General features: G+C 35.1%; 1 protein-coding gene across 2 annotated transcripts; it reads left to right on the top strand.

The window, feature by feature from the left end:
- Positions 1–4,441: 4,441 nt before the first annotated feature.
- Positions 4,442–14,100, top strand: LOC134800083 (zinc finger protein 761-like). 2 transcript variants are annotated; one of them, XM_063772551.1, is made up of 6 exons: positions 4,442–4,576; positions 5,629–5,787; positions 6,455–6,574; positions 7,312–7,383; positions 12,068–12,184; positions 13,324–14,100. In XM_063772551.1, the coding sequence occupies exons 1-6, from the start codon at positions 4,442–4,444 to the stop codon at positions 13,573–13,575; spliced, it is 855 nt and encodes a 284-aa protein (XP_063628621.1). In that variant the 3' UTR covers positions 13,576–14,100. The 2 variants fall into 2 exon arrangements, with proteins under 2 accessions (XP_063628621.1, XP_063628622.1); XM_063772552.1 differs by lacking the exon at positions 7,312–7,383 and having other exon boundaries at positions 13,324–14,099.
- Positions 14,101–14,427: the final 327 nt, after the last annotated feature.

Raw genomic sequence — 14,427 nt, 5'->3', positions numbered from 1 at the left:
TTAGGTTCGAATCCCGGTAAGGACATTTATTTGTGTGATGAGCACATGTATTTGTTCCTGAGTCATGGTTGTTATCTATGTATTTAAGTATTTGTATATTATATATATCGTTGTCTGAGTACCAACAACACAAGCTTTCTTGAGCTTACCGTGGGGCTTAGTCAATTTGTGTAAAAATTTCCTATAATATTAATTTATTATTATTATTTATATGTTATTTTGTTCTCTTTATTCAATTAGGGTCTTAGGTTAGGGTTTTACAATGTGAGTATAAAAGTAAAATATAAAAACACTAACAAAACATAACAAAAATATATAAACACATTATAAAAAACCTAACCTAGGGTGCCGCCGGCAGCGGGGCAGGGTCCAAGCTGCCGGTGGTCAGGGCCGCAGGGTGAGGAATCGATAACTACTAAATAAAGCGGGAAAATTTAGTAGTAGTAGTAGTAGTAGTAGTAGTAAACACTTTATTGCACAAAGAAGTACATAACACAGAGAGAATACCATAAATGTGTACAAAGGCGAACTTATCCCGTTAAAAATGTTAAATGTTTTGTGTGAATAAATGTTTTAATGTATACTTGTATAGGTATGCACGTTCATTGATTTTGTTTGCTCAAACTAAAATGGTTGAATTGAAAGCACCTTTTTGTGGGAAATGTGGGTTGGGCTATAGATATTTTAAATGAAAAAGAAGATTTTATTTGTGAGACTGATTATTGTAATAAGACTTAAATAAATAGACATGTACATTCTTACACAGATTGACTAAGTCCCACAGTAAGCTCAAGAAGGCTTGTGTTGTGGGTACTCAGACAACGATATATATAATATATAAATACTTAAATACATAGAAAACAACCAAGACTCGGGAACAAATATCTGTGTCATCACTGATTATTGTAATAAGACTTAAATAAATAGACATGTACATTCTTACACAGATTGACTAAGTCCCACAGTAAGCTCAAGAAGGCTTGTGTTGTGGGTACTCAGACAACGATATATATAATATATAAATACTTAAATACATAGAAAACAACCAAGACTCGGGAACAAATATCTGTGTCATCACCCAAATAAATGCCCTTACTGGGATTCGAACCCATGACCATCGGCTGCACAGGCAGGGTCACCCACTAGGCCAGACCGGTCGTCAAAACTTAGTGGTAAGACTTAGTGGTAAAGTAACAAAAACGTTGATTTTTGAAACTTAAAACAGCCGTTTTATTGATCCATTAAAAAATATCCTTAACTCCGCATAATATAACGCTAAAAAACATAATAAAATACGTGACTTGATGAATTTTTAATCCGCAATACCAATCCGGCCGGATCCGGCCGGATCCGCCGGATTGAGGCCATAATCCGGCCGGATCCGGCCGGATTCAAAACCAGACCGGATTGCAATCCCTAGACAGTTGTCACGAAATTCCGACACAGAACTCATTTACTGTCATGAATTACCGAAAGTTCTTTGAAATCTTGTGTCAATTGTCATCATTATCATCATAAACATCACAAGAAAGATACCTGTTTTTTGCCGATATAATAAAGTTTTTTTTTAATAATACAATGATAGTGACAAGCAGGAATAAGGCCCGTCCGATGGTAAGCTATAACCGTAGCCCATGGATGCCTGTGACGTCAGCAACAATGTCACGTTGGTGAAATAGGGCCCTGGTGCTACATTACGACACCGGTGCTATAATAAGCACATTAAAACACTCCCTTTGGCCGTGTTTTAAAATTCGTCATTCGTTGCAAAATTTCAATTTTTCGCACTTCTATCGTAAATAACTACCTATGTATTAATAAAAAAAGTTACCTATATAAGTTAGGGTGATTCACTTTTGTATGAAGAAAAAAAAGTTGTAATATTTTTCCTGACTTTGCTCACCAATGGAGTCTCCCCACACTAAAAACTATCTAGGTTTATTTCGATTTTCTAAAGAATCGAATAACGTTTAGAGGTTGCACAAGTTGAAAAGGTAGAGTGAGAACCCCATACATTGCGTGAAAATGAACTATGTTCTAAAATGACAAAATATAATTAACTGATACTAAAATCGAATGACAAAAGTAAATTTTGCGTCGAAAATACGATAAAAGCACTTTTCCTTTGGAAACAGGTGGAAAAACAGAAAAATCTTAATTAGAACATTTATCGAGTAACCAAAATCCAAGTTTCCCACTAATTTTAAAATATATTTATATTTAGAAGGTTCAGTATCACTCTACTCTCCACTTTGATGGTAGCCGCTTAAACCACTTTCTACCCTCCGATGTAGAGTCGTTGGTTATTTGAAAAATCTTTGTTGATGTTGTGCAACCTCTAAATGTTCACCGATTTTATTTTTTTTTAACGTATAATATTTTTTTATCAGTTAGAACAAGAATTCGAGCAAAGTCAGATGAAAATCGAAAATTCGGAAAAATGAAACACCCTAATATAAGTAAGTAGTTACTGCCTTTAAAAAGTATAAGTGTCTAGTTATTAGACTTTTTGATTCTTTAAAACGTCTTTAGGTAAATAAAGCAAGTGAAAAATTATTAGAGTTAGACCAAGAAAAGTCTGCAGCGATTTGGACAGCCCGCGCAGTGAAGGTGTTATTTATAAGTCATAATTTCATAGAAGTTTCTTTAAATCGGCCTTATTAATGAGATTTAAAATATTCAAAATTATCTAAAAATATTTTAATCTATTATTTAATCTCATACGTTCAATAAGGCCCGGGACTGGACCTTTTTACCTGCACTGACAGTGGATCTTCTTAGCAACAAGTACAAATTCAGAATAATAGGGAGCAACTGCTATTTTTGAATGCTGGGCCTTGTTACCCGCCGGGCCTCATATGCCTGCACCTCACCTACCTTATTTATTTGTTTTACAAGGGGGAAATTTGTTGATTAATCATGCTAATATTGATACCCAAACAAGCGAAACATTCTAAAATTGAACCACAAGCGTAGCGAGTGGTTCGTAAAGTTGAACCTCGAGCGTAGTGAAGGTTTCAAGGGACGAGGGTTAAATAAAATTTTCACTACATCAGCTCGTAAAGGCCCTCTTGATTGTTCGAAACGGATAAGAAGAGTGGCATTTAATTTGATGCAAATTTTGAGTTGTTTCCGTAGGTATACTCGTAAAGCTCAGTTGGTTGGTAAAATTGACTTTAAAATGATAAATATTGAATAACGTTAGTTTGAAATTGATTTAAATGATAAAGTAAATATTATCGGAGATATATTATATATCGGATATCGCTCTTAAACAAAAAATATATGTCGCTAGTCATTTATAACCTAAAAGCGCCAAATTACGCAAAATTATATTGGAATGACACCTGTCTATTGAATTTGAAGGATACTTTAACAAGGGTGGTTATCTGTATGACAATGCACCTAAAATAATTTTCAAATGTATCTATTATTTCTATACTTAACACGATAACGAATTCTACGTAAACCAAACCGCGGGCAATCCCTAGTACATATAGAAATAAATAAGTGTAGGTAAGTTTCCATTAGTGTACCTACTATTAACAATATAACTATTTACCATTGATAATAATTTTATAAACGTTTTGCGTATTTTTTACGGGCACCGCGCTAATCGCTAGCCCGCCACCGTCGATCGCTGCCTCCTGCCACGGCGCACAGCGCGGCGCGCGAAAACGCCGCGCGTTTGAAATGTAACTCAATATAAGCGCGGAATGCATACTTACGTATCAGTATTTAGTGTCGCCGTGATTTTATATTTCTAATATTTTGTGTGGGAACTAAGATCTTTATTATGACTGTGTAATATTAACTCTACAAACTTTAATTCAATATTGGCTATACTGCTTAACCAGAAATCAATATCTAGACAAGCACATTGTCTACATTTCTAATTTTTTACAAGTATACTAAGTTGATAGATAATATCGTAATTTTACAATATCAGCTACTTTAATTCTTTATTGACAAAGTAATTCGTGTTTTTACGTTCACCAGAAAGCAGCTGTTCCAGATTTCTAAAAACCGAATATTGTGAATAAATTAAAGTGTTATTGAACATGTTACAGTTTTTTGTAACTTTAATTTTATATTTACATAGTTATTTAGCAAAATTGAAATATTTAAATATGGCCGAACGCTCCACCTATAATTTTCTAATATTTTACATAAATGTTATTTAACATGCATGCAATAACATATCAAAAAAGAAAAAACTTTAATGTTATCAAAACCCATTTTTGTTCCACCGCTGGTCTATATAAGCTATGTCTATAGGGGTTGGTCTGTGCATCAAAGAGAATAGATATTTAGCAACTGTCAAAATGACAGCAAAGCAAACAACATAAATAGGCATGCATAGGCATATGGCATAATTAGAAACTGGAAAGTGCTGATTTGTTTATTCAGTTGTTTTGTGATTAATAAAAATCATATAAGAATGATGAGTACCGAAGCACCGAGAAATCTTTTCTTTTATGAGTTATGCAGGCTGTGCCTAGAGAATGCCGGCGCCACTGATGTATTCGAGTCCGGAGAGTTCCTTGAAGACATTTTTGCGTGCACAGGGGTGAAAGTAAGTCGCATTGCGAAAAAAATTGCTTTACAATTACATGGCGACGTGAGCTACTAAAATGCCGGTTTATTAAAGGTTACATATAGTTTCTGTCGGTGCCACTTTCCCCTAAATGTTAGTTAAGAACTGATAAAAAAGTAAACAGACAGAGATGTTACGCCGCCTTTCTAAAAGGAAAGCCAACATGCTCTACTGAGATGTATGTATATGTGCCTTAAAATGGCAAATATATACTCTCCCGGCCGATTACGACCATAGCGACTGTTTCAACTCCGCTGCTGAATACGTTCGTGTGGCTTGCATAGCCGATCTTATTAACAAAGACCCGTGCACACAACGGGCAGGTAAGGACGCCGCTGGTGGTCGGGCTTTCAGCTCATCCTGTCTGATATCTAGTTCCATAAGTCGACGGGATTCAAAGTCACCAGTTTGTTTAATGACAAAAGATCTCCATACAGGGCAGTCGGCCGCCTGCTTCTCCCACAGAAATGGGTCAATGTTGCAGTTCTTCATATGGCGCTTAAGCACATCTTTATATGTGAGAAGTTTAAAATGGCAAATAGCGAACTGTTAGGGTTTATCTCTTTCATACTAATTTTAATATTTATATGATTATACTGATCAAGCTTGTGAAGGCACCTGCCTAAGGTACCTTCACAAGCTTGATGTATAAGGTTAATGTGGCTAATTCCGTCATAGGGACAATTCCATCCACGAGCGTATATTGCTTTGACTTTAAATTGTAGGAAAAATATTTGCTTTTGATTGCCGAAACTAAAAGCAATCACTGCTTTGTCAACGAAATTATCAATGTTGTTCGAGAAAAACGCTAGTGGACGGAATAGTCCCTATGACGGACTTGCCACATTGACCATATTTAAAATAAATTGTGGACAAGGCCTCCGTCTTCTGAACAAGGTCTTAAGGCTTCGTCACACAGGCGTGTTATCCGTGTGGAGCGTGAGCGTTTTACATATAAAACGCGGTATTCCCCTAATTGTCAATTTTTTTTGTCCAGTGTGCATTGCGTCTCACTCTCTCATTTATTTCAGCTTGCTCATGCGGATAACTTACCACACAAAGTGTGTACAAAATGTCTAGACATAGTGAAAAGCTCTAAGGAGTTGAGAATACTGGCTAAGAAGAATGATGCACATCTCCGCACTTTATTTGGCGATGTTGATTCTGATGCTGAAACTGTTATCCTTGAGGTATGTTTATTTTGTATCATAAAAATAAATAATAGGTTATTGAAAAATATACATACTTTGGGAACTAAAGAAAAAGACTTCAACTCTTGGAGACCCTTATTTAATTATCCTTAGAGAGATCTAAGGATAATATTTTGTTGTACTAGTTTTTTTTTTAATTATATACTTGTGACACTTAGAGACATTTACACCTCTAACACCCCATTACATTAACCTTCATTGAAATCTAAATCCAATACTATTCTAATTTTACAATTAGATTGGATTTTTTTTAACAAACCAATTTAACCCTTTATAATGGTATGTCAGAAATTATGCAAAATTGAACCCTATCACTTCAAAATACAGTTCGAAATCAAGTGGGAAATATATTTCCTCTGCCTTATATAGTGTAAGTGTAAGATGTAGTGCATAATTGTTTTCCATTGTATTTTCTCGGAAACGTTCATATTTGTCATGCTACTTCAGTCAACCTCAGTACTTTTTGTACCGAGACTGACTGAAATAGCAAGACACGTTTCCGTGAAAATACGATGGAAAACAATTATGCACTACATCTGTACTACATCTGGAACATATTTCCCACCTGATTTCGAACTTTATTTTGAAGTGATAGGGTTCAATTTTGTATCAGGATTATTCCGTAAACTGTGGTATTTCGTTGCAGCCTAGCACTCGGACAACCCATGAGACTGCATCAAAAGCAGGGTCTGAAACTTCAGAGCCTAAAAGCTCAAAAGAGAAATTAAGTTTTCTCCTACAAGAAGGCGAAGAAAACAGCACTAAGGTATATATCATTAAATCATTATACACTTTTACAGAATTACGTCTGCATAAGGGGACCAGCCAAGAAGACAATTGTTGATAGAAAACAACAATTGAAGCTTTTCATGTATGGAAATAGTCACCTGACATTTCAGATCATCTGTGATGAAACTGGTTTAGAATTTATGTTTAATTTCAAATTATGGAATATCAACTTTTTTTTTGTACTACGTGATTTATTTGGATATTATGTAGGTAATACTACAATGTCAAAAATTATACAATTAATAATAAATACCTACATACCTAAAAACAAAAGAAATAAATTAGCAATTAATTCTAAAACTATAAAATACAATCTACATATACCTACATACAATTTCATTATTAATAAAATTAAAACACAATGGGCCAGCCTTGGGGACGCATTTATGCGTTAGAGAGTGCTCAAGTGATATTGGTATCTCATTCTACCGCATGTCTGCGTCCCTTAGACTGGCCGGCGCTGGCCCATGGTGTACAGGGTCACATGTCCCCATTATTCCCGCTGTGTTTCCCCGCTGTACTGCAATGGATCCGACCTGCTGAACCAGATACAAACCAGAGCGAGGATCGTAGCCCCTCAACTTGTGTTACCTTTCTGATGATAATTTTCTTAAGGCTATTCCAGTTTTTTGACCTTATCATCATAATATATTTATATATGATATGATTCCAATCATCAGTACCTAATTATAAATCGTCATTCAATTTTTGCAGGCTATCCCAATGTTTAGACAGACAATAGTTTTGAGGAAAGATCTGTTTCCACCTTCATCTCAGTCTGCTTCAGTAAGTAACCTATGCACGATAAACAGACTTCGTGAATTTTATAGCATTTTTGGTGCAGTGGAGTGGTGTTAACGGTATTGATATAAACAATTTCAACCCTAATGATTAATTAGCGTTAATTACGTTAAGGCGCGGTGTGTAGTAAAATGCACTTTTTTGTCACCATATTTACAGACTTTTACAAGGATTTCATGCATTATTTTCTAGTATGTATAACTTCAGTCCTTGAACTACATTATTGCTTGTCAGAAACACGACGGCTCATTATTTTCTCGATAGAATCTTAAGTTGAAAACATGCCTAACACTGTCTTTATTTCCTTATGTTAGAAGTACTAGGACGAAAATGTATATGAAACTTACTTCAGTCGATAGCTTTTAAGTAAATCTTCATTATTGCTTGTCCTTTTATCGATACGTTAATTTTTTCATTCATCATTTGATGAATTCAACATTTTGCCTACTAAATTACACCCTACGCGGCAATACCTTGCGCCTATTCCTCACGCCAGTACGCCCGTGACCACTGTCAGCGTCGGACCTGTGCTAGTTTAGCGGACGTTTCATAAAATGGGTAATCACAGTATAAATATGTTATACACACAATGTTTTTCAACATACTTACGAAGAAAAGCAAAATAATTCTTAAATACGGTGACATTTCAGACATTCGTCCGTCATATTGTCATTTTATAACAAGTTGGGCAGCAAAGGCACACACCCATCTAACCAATCCGGAATTCAGTCACGATTGATAAATTGTGTAAACATATTTTAAAAGGCTATAAAATTAATCAAATTGAATAATTTAGACTGGTCACATTTTTGTAAAAATCGATTTCTTCTGGCAAAACATATTACTTTTTGGCAACCGGGTTTTTTAACCTAATTAGACCCCGCTGAATCCGAATTTGCCGGTTGCTTGATCGAATTCTTGACTGGAAGTGAGATATGTGATATTAAAGGTCCCTTTTTTTAATTTTTCGTAAATAACTCGTAAACGGTGGCCATTATAAAAAAAAAGAACTAATAATCTACACAAAATTTTCAATAAAAAAGATTCAGTACATTTTTAGCAGGGATCAATATTTAAAAAGATAATAAAGAGGGAAAGTTAATTATAATAAATTCTAAGGTTCCTTGTTTTTATTTTTTCGTTAATAATTTGAAAATTATGACTCATAGCAAAAACAAATCTTACACATAAATAATAAACATAAAATTTCCTACAAGAAACATGTAGAACACTTTTCGCTAGGATCAATATTTAAAAAGACAAAGCAGCCGGTAAGTTAATTACAATCAATTTTAAAGTCCCTTTTTAGTTTTTTGTAAATAACTCGTAAACGGTGTCCCATAGCAAAATAGGTTTATATGAATAAATAATCTACATAAAATTTCCTGCAAAAAACATCTGAACACTTTTCTCTAGGATCAATATTTAAAATGATATTAAAGGAAGAAAGTTCATTACAATCAATTCACATGTCACTTTTTTTAAGTTTTTAGGGTCCCGTACCTCAAAAGGAAAAAACGGAACCCTTATAGGATCACTCGTGCGACTGTCTGTCTGTCTGTCCGTCTGTCACAGCCCATTTTCTTCAAAAGTACTGGACCAATTAAGTTGAAATTTGGTACACACATGTAAATTCGTGACCCAAAGACGGACATCTTACGTAAACAAATGAATTTTAAACATGGAGGCCACTTTTTAGCCAAGGGGGGTTAATTAACATTAAGAACCTATTTTGCTATGGACTATGGGCTACCGTTTACGAGTCATTTACGAAAAACTTAAAATAGGGACCTGGAAATTGATTATAATTAACTTACCCCCTTTAATACCTCATTAAATATTGATCGTAGCGAAAAAGTGTACGAAACCTTTTTTGTGGACAATTTTATGTTCAATATTTATGTATAATATTTATTGCAACGGGGGCACCGTTTACGAGTTATTTACGAAAAAAAAAGCGACCTGTGAACTGATTGTGATTAACTTTCTTCCTTTAATATCGTTTTAAATATTGATCCTAGAGAAAAGTGTTCAGATGTTTTTTGCAGAAAATTTTATGGAGATTATTTATTCATAAAAACCTATTTTGCTATGGGACACCGTTTACGAGTTATTTACAAAAAACTAAAAAGGGACTTTAAAATTGATTGACTTACCGTATGCTTTGTCTTTTTAAATATTGATCCTAGCGAAAAGTGTTCTACATGTTTCTTGTAGGAAATTTTATGTTTATTATTTGTGTAAAATTTGTTTTTGCTATGAGTCATACTTTTCAAATTATTAACGAAAAAATAAAAACAAGGAACCTTAGAATTTATTATAATTAACTTTCCCTCTTTATTATCTTTTTAAATATTGATCCCTGCTAAAAATGTACTGAATCTTTTTTATTGAAAATTTTGTGTAGATTATTAGTTCTTTTTTTTTATATTGGCCACCGTTTACGAGTTATTTACGAAAAATTAAAAAAGGGACCTTTAATATCACATATCTCACTTCCAGTCAAGAACCTACCGTTTACGAGTCATTTACGAAAAACTTAAAATAGGGACCTGGAAATTGATTATAATTAACTTACCCCCTTTAATACCTCATTAAATATTGATCGTAGCGAAAAAGTGTACGAAACCTTTTTTGTGGACAATTTTATGTTCAATATTTATGTATAATATTTTTTGCAACGGGGGCACCGTTTACGAGTTATTTACGAAAAAAAAGCGACCTGTGAACTGATTGTGATTAACTTTCTTCCTTTAATATCGTTTTAAATATTGATCCTAGAGAAAAGTGTTCAGATGTTTTTAGCAGAAAATTTTATGGAGATTATTTATTCATAAAAACCTATTTTGCTATGGGACACCGTTTACGAGTTATTTACAAAAAACTAAAAAGGGACTTTAAAATTGATTGACTTACCGTATGCTTTGTCTTTTTAAATATTGATCCTAGCGAAAAGTGTTCTACATGTTTCTTGTAGGAAATTTTATGTTTATTATTTGTGTAAAATTTGTTTTTGCTATGAGTCATACTTTTCAAATTATTAACGAAAAAATAAAAACAAGGAACCTTAGAATTTATTATAATTAACTTTCCCTCTTTATTATCTTTTTAAATATTGATCCCTGCTAAAAATGTACTAAATCTTTTTTTATTGAAAATGTTGTGTCGATTATTAATGTTTAACAAATTTTTTTTTATATTGGCCACCGTTTACGAGTTATTTCCGAAAAACTAAAAAAGGGACCTTCAAAAAGTGATTATAATTAACTTTCCCGCCTTAATATCTCTTTGAATATTGATCCAAGCGAAAAATTGTACGGAATCTTTCTTGTAGGCAATTTTATGCAGATTACTTATGTTTAAGAAAATTTTTGCTATGCGCCACCGTTTAAAAGTTATTTACGAAAAACTAAAAAAAGGGACCTTTAATATCAACTATCTCACTTCCAGTCAAGAATTCGATCAAGCAACCGGCAATTTCGGATTCAGCGGGGTCTAATTAGGTTAAAAAACCCGGTTGCCAAAAAATAATATGTTTTGCCAGTCGAAATCGATTTTTACAAAAACATGATCAGTCAAGTATACACTCATATTGTATATAATTAATAATTATTTAGGTACACTCACCGACCTCACCGTCTTACCTACCATTTTTAGGGTTCCCTACCCAAAGGGTAAAACGGAACCCTATTAGTAAGACTCCGCTGTCCGTCCGTTCGTCCGTCCGTCTGTCACCAGGCTGTATCTCACGAACCGTGACAGTTGAAATTTTCACAGATGATGTATTTCTGTTGCCGCTATAACAACAAATACTAAAAAGTACGGAACCCTCGGTGGGCTCAGTGGGCGAGTCCGACTCGCGCTTGTCCGGTTTTTAATTTCATTAAGTACTCATCAAAATTCGAATTTACTAATAAATCTTATTCAATATTAATTGCCGAACTAAAAATCCCGGAACTGACCATTCAGAATACCGATGTCGTCAGAATAAGGACGTAGACGTGCTGCGCGGGAATGGTGCGGTGCGCCGCGCGGGGCGCCCGCCTGCCCGTTCTACCACGCGTCTGCTTCACCCCCTTGAAAACGTAAAACTCGAGTATAAGAGCGCCTTAATATTAACCTTAATTTACCATTTCAGTTGGAATTATCTATACCAATTCCGTTAACACTACTCCGGTGCACCGAAAATGCTATAAAATTTACAATGTCTAACGATGACCATCCATATAACATTAGCGACCCGCCCCGGCTTCGCACGGGTTACACTAAACCCAAATTAAACACTTAAAACTTCCTCAAGAATCACTCTATTGATAGGTGAAAACCGCGTGAAAATCCGTTCAGTACCTTTTGAGTTTATCAACATACTTACATACACACAAACAGACAAACGCGGCGAGGGACTTTGTTTTATAAGGTGTAATGATATAATAATATGTATATATGTGACGTTATCTATGAAAAGGGACCTTATTGTCGATGGCGCTTACGCCATTATTAACGATGCTCCGATATAAATATAATGCCTCGCGACGCTGTGCGGCGTAAGCGCCATCGACAATAAGGTCCCTTTTCATAGATAATGCCTCATATAATGATTTATGTAATAATCCAAGAGTGAATAATATGATAAAAATATTCATGTAACTTAAGTACAGTACTTTTTCAGAGTCCTACTGAAACGAAAACTCCAGATAAAATATTGAAAGTAAAAGTGGAAGAAGAAAATCGATGTAAACGGACCAAGACAGGGGATGATGATGAAACAGTCATATTTCATTGTAATGTAAGTACAGTAGGTACCGTAAAATCGGGTAACTTTAGTCCACAACTTACAACCATGGTCCAAATTCAAGTTCCAGTAAAATATGTATGTATAAGCGCCACTTGCACCAACCCACTAACCCGGGGTTGACCGGTTAAACCGTTAACCCAGTGTCAAATTGTACTGGTAACCATGGTAACTCCAGGTTTAACCGGTTAACCCCGGGTTGGTGAATGGTGCAAGTGGCCCTAAGTATTTTACAAAAAAAAATATTTTAATAATTTTATTTCTCTCACAAAGGATACATTTCACAATATGTACAAAACTTAAGAACATACAAATTATGTTGAGTGTAGAAAGAGCATTAGTGTATTTAAGCTCCAAAATAAATGTAACAAGTAAATCATAAAGGCTCGTTAAGAATCAATGTTAATAACGGGACCATAGTTGTACTTAAGGACTATTGTTACCTGATTTTACGGAACTAGAAAAATACCTAGGGAGGGAAAATCTACTAGTTGATCTTTGATAGAGGAAAACATACATGTGCGAAATAATTCATAGGTGTATGTAAAGTCCATAATCTGAGGCCTATTGCATAATAAAATACAAGGTAATACTATTAGTGATTATGTATGTAATAATATCATTACTAGTATTAGCTTGTATTTTATTATGCAAAAGGCCCTAGATTATGTATGGGGTTTTTAGAAATGTCTCGATGATTATTAGTTGCCTATAGCAAGGAAAGTACAGTCAGCGATAAAACCTTGTGCCATAAATGAAATAAATATTTTCCAAACGCTTATTATAGGGGGTATTACTGCAATGTTCTGCCGCCAGAGTCCAGCACTAAGCTAGCTAGTAAACCATAGGGTACCTTATACATTAGTATGTATATGCCTTAAACTGTTTTTTGACAAGGTTTCACAGACAATAAAATATGACATTGATGCATCAAGGCGGTTTGTTAACAAGGGTCTACCGGGAAACGCGAAAATCGAACTTTAGTTATCTGCCTCTTTATCGCTCGAATTTGCAAGAGTGTTAGATAACGAAATTTCGGTTTTCTTGTTTCGCGGTAGACCCCCAGATTGTGATGGATAGTGGTAGTTGCGCCCCCTACGCAGTGTTTCGCGTAATATTCACTATTATTCCAGGACTGCGACAAAAGTTTCGACAAATACAAAAAACTGTACCTGCACCAGAGGCTTCACAACAAGAAAATATTCTGCCCCCTAGACGCCTGCGGCAAAAAGTTCGCCACCAAAGGCGATATGGAGAAGCATATCCGGACACACACAGGGGAGAAACCGTTTAAGTGCAAACAGTGTAAAAAGAGCTTCGCGCAGCGCGTGAGCTTAAGGCAGCATATTTCAAGCTTACACGATGAAGATGATGATGATGACTGATAAATCACATTTATTATATTCAGAGAAAACTTGAAGTTTTATCAATTTTGTTGATTTAGACTTCGGTCTAAAGACTTGGACACTTACCACAAGGATTTTTGTACACTGACCCGCCTCTTGCTATCTCTATTGCACGCGCATAGTTATATTGCTGTCCCGCCCATGATGCCCGCTGTCAATGTCACTGTACGAGCGTGATAGCAATATAATTATGCGCGTGCAATAGAGATAGAAACAGTCGGGTCAATGTACGAAAATCCTTGTAGTCGTCTTTTCTTTAGTTGAGAGGTTCAGACAGTCTGATAAAATTAATGTCATGTGCCAATAAATTAAGGTTTAAAAAAAAGTAGAACCTACAGAATATGACGAATTATAGTCACTACAGCCCAAGGTTGTTAAAATTTGAGGAAAGAATGGGGTTGGCAACTGTCAAAGGTTTGCATAGATGGAGCCATCATAGCTTGCCCCTTTTTCTATGAGATTTGGCTTAAATCCAGGGTATTAAAAAAACAAAAATTTGACACAATTCTAGGGATTGACAGGGCAAGCTATGATGGCGCCATCTGCTAAAAACTTCCACCGGCCAACCCCTTGAGAGGGCGCCGACCGTTCAGTGGCGCCCTCATTAGGGGAATTGTGTTTTCTGTTAAACAAATCCATAAACTGTATAATAAAGTTGAAATGGCGACGTTTTATTATATCCCTGGGAATTTCATGATCAGGCGGATTTAATGATCGGCCGCCGATATGTCACGTTGTAACTTTGGAATAAGTACCTGTAGTAGGTACGAAAATAACAGCAGGGGGAAAGTTCTAGGGTTTACTTTATGTATAATTTAATTATGTACCTAT

Source organism: Cydia splendana, chromosome 19, assembly GCF_910591565.1.
Source record: "Cydia splendana chromosome 19, ilCydSple1.2, whole genome shotgun sequence".
In the NCBI taxonomy this organism is placed as follows: Eukaryota; Metazoa; Arthropoda; class Insecta; order Lepidoptera; family Tortricidae; genus Cydia; species Cydia splendana.
This window is presented reverse-complemented; position numbering and strand designations above follow the sequence as displayed.